This window comes from Pithys albifrons, chromosome 8 (assembly GCF_047495875.1).
Source record: "Pithys albifrons albifrons isolate INPA30051 chromosome 8, PitAlb_v1, whole genome shotgun sequence".
In the NCBI taxonomy this organism is placed as follows: domain Eukaryota; kingdom Metazoa; phylum Chordata; class Aves; order Passeriformes; family Thamnophilidae; genus Pithys; species Pithys albifrons.
Genome location: NC_092465.1, coordinates 36,459,775 through 36,470,116, shown reverse-complemented (window position 1 = coordinate 36,470,116; position 10,342 = coordinate 36,459,775). Strand labels below are relative to the sequence as shown.

At 41.7% G+C, this 10,342-nt stretch overlaps 1 protein-coding gene across 1 annotated transcript in view; it reads right to left on the bottom strand.

Moving 5' to 3' along the window:
* Positions 1-951: 951 nt before the first annotated feature.
* CPS1 (carbamoyl-phosphate synthase 1) overlaps positions 952-10,342 on the bottom strand; it is a 109,892-nt gene continuing 100,501 nt past the window's right edge. The window contains exons 35-38 of the mRNA XM_071562119.1: positions 5,556-5,615; positions 4,616-4,728; positions 3,949-4,078; positions 952-2,705 (exon numbers count right to left, since the gene is read on the bottom strand). Coding sequence (XP_071418220.1) covers positions 2,607-2,705; positions 3,949-4,078; positions 4,616-4,728; positions 5,556-5,615 — 402 coding nt within the window. The 3' untranslated portion in view covers positions 952-2,606. The remainder of the gene's footprint in view (positions 2,706-3,948; positions 4,079-4,615; positions 4,729-5,555; positions 5,616-10,342) is intronic.

Genomic DNA, 10,342 nt, shown 5'->3' with positions numbered 1-10,342 from the left:
CAAAAAAGAAAAGTGTGTCAAGAAACAAATTCAGGCAGCATCAGTTTGTGCCCAAGGTAAGCTGAAGGATGATTTCTTGACTTCTGACCATGACAGGAGTTGGAGTTTCACCTTCCATCTGTCAGAATAAAAAGAAATTTTTTCTTCAACAGGGAGTGGGGAGGAGACACCAGGAGAAGATGGAGAAAAACGCAGCTCAGGAGATGGTGTTTGTATAGATGTGTCTAAGTGTTGGAAGAGCATTACTGTCACCTGCTTTAAAGGAGGGGGAAGGGGCCCAGGGTTTAGCACAAGCAGCAAAATACTAAGGATACTGCATAATTTCAGAGTACTCATTACCTATTGATCCCTGGTAAGTTTTTTTACTGAATTCCACTCCAAATGTATGAGAGCCTGTGGACACCAAAGGAGCTGTGGATCAAGTACCTGCAGGTGTTGCACTAACAGGAATGCATAGATGTATACACAGCTACACCCACAGTGTTAGCTGTCAGAAGTGCTGTTTCAAAGCAGAAAATGTTTTCCCATTTTTCCAACACTGAGAGCCCCTTCTTTAAAGTTCCCATCTCTTCAGTGTTTTTTAGCCCACTGCTTTGTCATCTGGTTCTTCATATTTTACATGTCCCTCCCTTCTCCCTTCTCCTGAGTACAGAAGCTGTGGAGAAAGAGCATTCCCGTTGCCCTGCTGGTCTTTCCCCACCACCTCCTCACCTCTGAGGTATTCAGCAGCTCCACACTAAATGATGTGGTCACTATCAGATATAAGAATGATGGTTTCCTAACAGACTAGTGTTCATTAATACTTTTAAAACAAACTTTAAAAAAGAAGGGCAGAATCCAGGCTATGCAGAATTTGAGAAGGAGTAGCTGTCACAATCCAGACATTTATTTCACTTTCAACTCATAAGAGAAATGACAAAATAGAAACAGAAGAACAAGAATATACAGGATTTAAGATGCTACTTTGTTCATCACTAGAGGTAAAAGCATAGCATAATGTGTGAATGTGAGATGACACCAGCTGTTAATGGGATTTTTGCCACTGAAAAAATATGTGGAAGGTGCCTTTAGGGTTCTGCTTCATTAACCACCATTAGTCATCCAGTTCACACCTGAATGGATGAACAATTGATGCCTTTGGGCTTTTCTGAGTTTTGGGTTGTTTGAGGGTTTTCTTTTGTTGTTGTGGTTTTTTTTAATAATATCTCTAAAAGTGCAGAGCTCTGCCATCGTACAGCAGGCATGTGTGTTAATCACAAAAGTTAGTACTAAAGGAATATGACAAGAGCACTTGGAATGCCAACCAACTCAGAAACAAAGCCTGAATCTGTCTCTAAATTTGGTCCTGGCAGTTAGCAGTATTGGTTCAGAGAGTGCCATGGCACCTAAAGCCATCACACCCAATGCCCAATCCTTTGCATGTACCAATAACAGCTCTCATAAAATTTTATATCCTTCCTGATAAGTTTCAGCATTAATTTAAAAAAACCCAGACTGTCTCTTCACCCTGATTCTGTCTCCACACAATAAGTTTCTTGGGACCTGTGTGCCAAATGGGTGTCTGCTTGACAGACTGCATTTCCAGGTGCTGCCAGGTCTGAAAAAGAGCAAAGAAGGTGGGAATGAAAGTGCCAGGATCACTTAACTTGGAGGGATAAAGCACTGTAACACTTCATTTTAAAAGGATTCAATTTTAATGCCCTCAGTCATGGCATAAAACATTGGACAGCAACACACACAAGTCTTTAGGGAGTTCTCTGCATTTGAAGCCAGACACAAAGATGAAAGAGAGCCTTTATGATACAGGGGCCACCTGAATTCACAACACTGAAACAGAATTTAAAAAATAATATTGATAATAGCCTGAAGAACTAAGCAGAACTTGGAAGCAATTCCAGGGCACACACATGCAGCCTTCTTCTCCCATCAAACCTGCAAGCTCAAAAAGATGATTCTTCAGGTTTAACAACCACACAAAAAGCAGCTGCATCATGCTTGTCAGCTGCTGCAGGGAATTGTGGGGAATCTGTGTTTATTTGTCTTTAAAGAGGCCAGATCATACTCATCACTGTATCCATGGTATCATCAGGCAGATCAAGGAGGGGAATTTTTTGTTTTGTTTTGGTTTTATGGTCATAAAATCATCAATAATCAGCAATGGAAAGAGAAAACTACATGTCTTTCTATGGGAGTTTGGGGCCAGACTCTAGTAGCCCAGCATGAAAATAGCTGGGAGTATGGATCCAAGGAAGGCATTTCTAAGAAGGAGTAGGTTTGCTTATGAAAAGAAAGAACAACTTCTATGCAGGATCACCTGTGTTTCTTTTTATCTTCTCTGTTATGGTGGTGTCTGAACCTACCCATCTATTAAGTCATTAATATTTGATCCTATGTTGAAATACAGCAAAGACAGCGGAGAGACTAAGGAGAGGATGGCTTTCCAGTGAGCCAGCAAAAGTATTGGCTAGGAATTAATTTGTGTGAGCTGGAAAAGCAATTGGTGCAGATGCTACAAAATACATGGAAAGATGGCTAATTGGATGGTCTGAGTCCCCTCTCTTTTGTGGTGCCAGAAGCAGTAAGATTGCAGGTTGGCGAGAATTCTCCTATGCAGCGTTTCCATTATCAAATTGTCTGTAGTGGAAGAGACTCCTGGAGTCCAATTTCCCAGAGTATTTGACAGCTTCAGCAAAGAGCTTTGTCACCTGTCAATACAAAGCAGAGGAGGACTGAGCATTGCAAAACTTTCTGCAGAAGGCTAAGTTATAGAGCAGGCTTCACACTTCTACTCTGTCACTCTGAAACTACCCTGTGTGAGTCTAGTCCTTGAGTCCATTCAAATCAATATCAATTGCCAGGTGACTGTGCACAGGTGCTGGCTACAGCCCTCTGGAACCTGCCTGTCCAGCTGGAGAGACACAAATATGCTGGATTTCCTTGGCTAGACAGCTCTGTCCCATGAGAGCTGTTGCTCCTCCCTGCAGCCCAAACAAAAGGACAATGAGAGTTGTCTTCCTCTCTCAAATTCAAAGATTATAACTCTGTCATCAGAACAGTTCTACAAATTGCATCAAGAATGTGTGGTAATAAATTTTGGAGGGGGGGCCTGTTCTGGTTGTCAGAGTGTGTTTTGCTAGTGGGTAAAGGATGGATGGGTCTTCAATTTCCCATTCCTTCTCATGACATCTGACATTATCCTATTTATGAAGGTACAGTTTGGCATTGTCTGTGCTCTCCATTAACTCTAATCCTACCAGAAGATTTTGCACAGCTGGACAACAATTCAAGTCACTGGGTTTCATGTCAGTGCCCACAGACATCGATGAGGGTTTGACTGCTGTGCTTAATGAGAACCAGATGAGGCTCTTTAGTGGCAGCCAGTCACTTGCAAAGGAAGGCCAAGTACTGCTGGCAGCATTACCAAACATCTCTTCCCCTATCAGTGTTGTGAAAGGGCTTTGTCAGGAGCTAGAAACATGTAATGACTGGCAGTTGGGGACCACAACAGGACAGGCAGCAATTCCACTTTGGAACTGGACTGCCCCAAAGATCATTCAATAAAGACCAACTGTAAGGGCTGTAAGGTTTAAGGATCATACTGGAAAAACATCCCACTAAAAGACTGTTCTCACATATAATTTAAATATGTTACAGGCAATGCTATGTGGGAGGTTTGCTCTGAAGTGAAAATGATGCAGCCACAACTTCATCTGCAGTATAAGACTCAGGATATTTTTTTTAACTTGGAGCAATGTTATTTTTGCAAAAAAAGCTACGTTATTTTAGAAAAAAGAAAATACATTCAAATCAATGTGTTGTCATAATTTTCAGACACATTATTTGCCCAAAATAATGAGGGTCCAGCCATTCTGGAATCTATGGTCACAAGTGCTTGCAAGTTCTGAAGGCTGCTATATCTAAGAGGAGAAAGAGCAACATGGGAAGTACCTGGAAGTTAGTGAGAAGAGCAATCCCACTGTCAATAGCCATCCTTCGAATCACATAATTATCGTGGACAAACTTGGTGTTGCTGTTGGGCAGGTTAATCACCAGATCTATTTTCCTATCTCTTACCAGCCTGAAGAGACAATGCACAAGACAGTATCACAGTGTGTCCTGCCCAGTAAAGACCTATGATGAATAGCACAGGCAGGGAAATAAACAACACTGAAAAATTTCATTTGAGTTTAGCCTTCACCCCAAGAAACAAGGGCTGAGGGGTTAAGGCACTAAGCTGCAACTCAGGAATTTTGGCTTTATTTCTGTTCTAATCAGCAATGTAAAGCAATATTCGGCCTTCATACAGTCCAGCACAACCCTGTTAAAGGCATGACTGACTCATTAAAGACTAAATATTCAGATTCCATGTACCCTTGCAATGAAAATGCAACACAGAGCAATACATCCAAACCATATTAAATAGGACTATTCAATGAGGTGTTCATTAGTTAAGCTGAAACCTCCCTGCTGTGGCAATTCCAGACAGAATCAGAAAAACCAAAACTTTTGGATTGAATCTGAAGTCCCATTGATCTCAACAGGACTAGCAATCTGGTCCTTGTATTTGCTGTGCTGAATGTTAACACAAATTTGATTAGGTGAATGTTATTCTTACGTCCTGACCAGTGGGAGGCTCGGACTCTGCCTTTCCTGTGATGGCCATGCCACAGGATTTGCTGGGATACCATTAGCATTGAGCCAGTCTGAGGTTCCTTCTGTGGCATAAAGCTGTCAAGAAAAAAGAGGTTATTGACTGTGTGCTTCCTAATACCAAGTCTTTTTATTTAACTCATGTGGTCTGACTCAACACACAGGCTTGGATGTCAGACCTCATTTTGAAGGGCATTTTTCAGAACAAAGGTGTCTCTCCATACAGAGAGACACAGAGTACAGAATGACTCTGTTATCTGGGATTTCCTGATGGATGATAGCCAGTGAATGGTAGTAATACATTCAGAAGCTGTGAAATGACCTAGGAAAAACTAAAGCCCTCTGACTTTCAATAGGGCTTAAGTTCAATCACTCATCATTTTTTTTACCAATTTATTTTTTTTTTTTTTATACCTAGCACGGGGCTTTGAAAGGCAGACCTGTAAAAGCTCTCACCAGTCTCCTGTGGCTGTGTCAGTAGTTGCTTTTCCATAGAGCCATGGATCCCAAATGATGCAGAAGAGTTACAAGAGAGATGTAAACACCATAGTTCATATCTCTGCAGCTTGTGAATATCACTGAAAACGTAGCACTTTAAAAATCTTCTCCATACAGAAGGTTTTCCCTTCCTTGTCTCCTGCCATACCTGGCATCCTGTCAGCATTTCTGTTTCTTAGAGAACTTAGAGTCTGAGTTTATAATGTCCATTCTGGCTGCAGGCTGATAGCAGCACCAGGGTTGTGATACTAGCTCACTTCATGGATCACTCAACTAAAAATCCCTGTTGTACATTGAAAATATCCTTTACCCACTATCTCAAAGCAATTCCAACTTGTTCCTGCAGAGGGCTGAGGATGTTTCAGATTCTGAAAACTCACTAGCTTTAAATAACTGAAATCACCTACCGTGTAGCCTTCCTCATGCAGAAGTTCTGCTACGCTGAGGAACCTGGGGCGGAAGGACTTCTGAAAAAGGAAAGTTTTTAGATGCAGCATCAAAGCCGGGGAGTAGAACCAGTGCTTTGTTGGGCAACATGAAGCTCCTTCAAACTGTGCTAGGAGGCAAATATACCTTCCTGTGAGAGAGAGCCGGTGTGTGCACAGAGACCTCTGCATGTGCACATTCAGTGCCGTTCCCAAGAGAACTGTCTGGATCCTGAAGCCCAAGACACTCCCAGCTTAGACATATTTTGTTACACCACCACAGTAAGTGTTCTCATACTAAGTTTGACTGCAACTACAGAAAATTTACTACTGCATATAAAATATCTTGGCAATTTCCTTCTGAAATACACTAACTAGAGTCTCCTCTATTCTTAATTAAGTATCTTTTCAATCAATGATGTTATGGGTTTAGCCAGGTGGGCCTAAACTTAGGTTTTAAAAGTTCAGCTAGGCTTAGGATTGTCAGCTGATTTGAGCTGGGCTGAGCTAGCTAACACCTGACTTCTTCTAGCCAATAATATTGTATTCCATACCATATTGCATCATCTCAAAAGGTGTAAGAGCTGGTGTGTGTGTGTGGCTTAGTTCAGTTTCTTCACAGCTGTGGTGCCAGCAAGACACTCTGCTGTCCCAGGAGGGGTGGGGAGGCCCAAGCCCAGAGCACCGGCTTAACATCATGTTATCTGAGGGAACTAAAATGTTTGTTCTTAGCTTTTCTCTCTGCTTAAGTCTGTCTCTGAAGAACCAACTTCTCTAAAATGATTTGTAGTTAAAATGGTAGAATTTGTGTTTACTGGGAAGTGGAAAGTTATTTCTTGTTATACATGACTTGTGTAAGTGTGTGTTATATTGTAGTATCCTCTTAGTTTTCTCTTCTCTGTATAAATACATGTAGTTAGTTTCAGCATAAAGCTGGCTTTGGAAGTTTTTTTTTCCTCTCTCCCTCTTCTTTTCCCCTTGGCTGGTTGGGGGGAGGAGGAACCCTTTTCACTCTGTCCTGGACAGCTGGCGCTTTGCCAGCTCAGCCCAGGACAGATAATTGGTGCATTGGCCGGGACGCAACCTATAAATGGGCACGAGACCGAGGGGTGGATTTAACTATGGACACTATTTCCCAAACACTTGGCTTTCTCTTCTGACAGATAACATATATGGATGGGCTCTGGGCTGCTTTTGGATGTTTTGTTTGCACATTCATATGAATAGGAGCCTGTACATGTGTGAGTTAATTTCTGACTGCCACAGGCATATGGAAATGGAAGACACCAAACCATTCAGGAGACTGGGACACTGTATTCCCAAAAGGACCTGAATGCCCAGATACATAGGGCAGCTTTGAAAGACTCTCTCACAATGCAGACCTAGATCCAAGATAATTTAGAAAGGTAAGACAACCTCCTGTAGACAACTGCACTTGAATAAGTCATTTTAGAGCAAAGGTGAGTGAAAATTTGATAGCAGAATAAGTGTCTTTGAGATGCTGAAGATACAACAGTGCAAAGATCAGATGCAACAACATGCCCTTCTCACTGCCAAGGCAAGCCAAACCTTGCTTTTAATCTTAGCATAGCCTGGCCATCTGCAAAGCAATATTATTGCAAGCTCCCTTATCCCTGCTGGTGCTCCTTATAGCTTAACCTCTGCTGGGGAGAAAGCAATATTCTGAAGGTGAACTCTTTTCTGTAAAGAAAGAAATTAAACAGGTTTTTTTTCCCTAAGGTGGAAAAGGTTCCTTCACTCTGGAAAAGTTTCTTTCACTCTGGAAAGAACCTCATTCTGGAAGTCAGCTCATTCTGTACGTTAAGTGGAAAACATAAATATATATTGTGACAGGGTTGGCAGCTTCCCAGTCTGAGAAAAGGGTTTTGCCTTCTGGTGAGGAGCATTGTCTTTCACAATAGTATTACAAACTTCTATCAAACATGTACTGAACACTTTGACACATAAAACAGCCTCTGCATGAAAAGAAATTACATCTGTCAGCTTGCATCAGAGCAACCTTCCATTTACAAGCTGGCTGAAATAACCTGTGTAAGAAACCATTAGTTACTAAAGGTGAAAATTACAAGCAGATTTATTTAGTGGAAGATATTTATTGTAGGAAATATTTTTTCCTTTATTGGAAAAGTTCCATTTCTGATAACCTCTCTCACGTTTGCCAGGAAGCCACGCTATTTGTGAAGGGCTACATCTTCAGTTCATTCCATACAGCTACACCAGTTCTCACTGATCCAGCAGCACAAAATGAAGCCAGCTCATTCCCTGTGACAATCTTAAATTCTGCATCCAAATCAACTGTGGAGGATGCAAAAGTTCTGGTACGTAGGGAGCTAAGGCTGAAGGTTACCTTGACACAACAGACTTTGAGTCCTGGGATTTAAAAATAAAATAGCTCATTAATGCCTTCCGCATCTCGTGCTCATCACCAGCACAGATGTAAGACAGATGCATTCCATCCCAGACTTATCACTGAATAGCCCAATTAGGAAAGGAAAAAAATCAGCTTTTCAACTACTCTTGCATAAAATATAAATTATTTAATGACAGACTCAGTGTTTCAGCGTCACACATTTCTCCAGACTGTGAAAAGAGGTCAGATTGTCAGCTCACATAAACTGCCACAGATCAATTTGCCTGACAAGGAAGTAGTACTCCATCTACCCTGGAAAAAAAACCCAGGCCTCTAAAATCCTGGGGATTCTCAACCTGTGCAGTGTCAGAGAGTGCTCACATCTAAGTACAACCCAGCAGGCTTGTGGTCCCAAGCTGACACAACAACCTGCCTTGTGCTGTCCCTCAGAACCTGTCTGATCCTGAGGATCATTTCTTTGTTACTCACACCTTTGCACTGCCTCTGGAACTGCAATCTGTAAGCACACCTGGAAGCCCCTCAGCAAGGCTGGGCTCCTTACCTGGGCATACTGGAACCAGTTTGGACTGCAGATCGCAGCACAGCCATTTGACTCTTGATTTGCAAAACACCCCAGAGTGAAACATTTGCAAGTAAGACAAGATCTCCCTTTCTACTCCTGCTAAGTACATCCAGTTGACTCTCACCTCCAGGAAGGCAGCATCCTCTCACCTCAACATGTTTAACAGCAATGGCATAAAGGTGCAGCATACCAAGTAACCAAAATAGGAGCCTAGATACTTTTGAGGGAAGTAGAATACAAGACCATTTAGCTTCTTATTTCTCTCTCTGCAAGGGCTAAAACTTTAGTTTAAAAATCAGAGTGAGCTGTTAGTCGTGAAGCAATGAAACCTCTGAGAGTGGGGTATGCTTTGAGTTCACCATCCACTGCAGATGAACCACAGCACTTTCTTCAGAGACAACCAAGGGAGCTTGTGTATGTGTTCCTGACAAGAATCAATACCCAGAGCACTAGAACAGCTGGGAGAAACTGCCCTGTGGTTTGAAAACCAGAGGCTTCAGCACAAGGAGGGACACTGACCTTGTCACACCCCCCCCTCCAGCAATGACATTTAAACATTCAGGGATGAAGAGAGGGGCCACCTAGTACCTGTTCTTTTGAGCCTGTATTTTCTCTCTGAGAATACACTGACAACTTTGACTGTTTGAGGTAGATGACCTCATGTTTGTGACTAAAATACGAGCAGTGCTGACAGTGTTCACAGACTGTCTAATGCCTCCTCATTCTTTGTGCCTCTTGTTTCTCCCCTTTGCTCCAGCCAAATAGTCAGGGAAGATCACCCACCCACAGCCTACATGTCAGACCTAGGCTAGCATTTCAAACTTCTCTTCTCACAGGGCTTTCTTTCCCCTTTATTTCAAAGCAGATCATTAAAAGTAGGTAGGTGGCAAACTTTAGAGAGGGACAAATATCTGGTTGTCAGCAGCACCTTTACGCTTTTTGTTATGGAGTTTAATTATATGAGAAATACGCTGAGATGCAGAGATACCTCTAAGCAATTGATCTGCTATTTTCAAGTTTCTTTTGCAAGAAAATAAATGGTAAACCACTCACTAAAAAGACAGAATCTTGTTTCTTTTAAAAGGTTTCTGAAGTTGAGCTTTTGGGGGTTTTTTAATAGTTTTTTTCCATTCCTTTTTTTTCTTAACACCTTTGTACAAAAAACATTTAGCTCAGTTTAACATCTACTGACACAAAACTTACATAAATGCTTTCTATAGCTAAAATTGCTTTTTGCTGCCTGTTCCCCTTTAGTTGCTACCAGGAAGATAGGCTTGTATTTTAAACACTGGACTCTCTCCTTTTTCCCTCTCCTGGCTTTGCTTTTCTCCTTTTTAAAATGCTGTTTTTTAAATCTGCAGGGATTAGATATACAGTAGACATACAATACCAACTGCCCAGGCTTTCATACTGAACTTTTAAACCTTATCTAGGTAGCAAGCAAAGACTTTTCTGCTAATTAAAGGTAACAGACCAACAGCTGCCATCCACTAATACTTGTACATGTGTATATTTAAGGACTCAGTGGCAATCTGTGTTAGCAGAAGTTGTTTTCCTTTCTGGACACTTCTCACACACTTTCTTCATATTCTCTGCCGGCACAAACAGCCAAGACATTTTTCACACCCCAGTTCTCTGACAGGAAAATTCATCTATTTTATATTTTTGTTTTATCAGGTTTAAGCAATCACAGAGTTGATAAGCTTATTACACAGTGTGAAAATGGCAGGAGGCAATCAGCTGGTTTTATGGGGCCCAAGAATGGTTGAAGTGTCTGAGTTTTTGAGAAACATAAATACATCCCAGGTGTGCCCA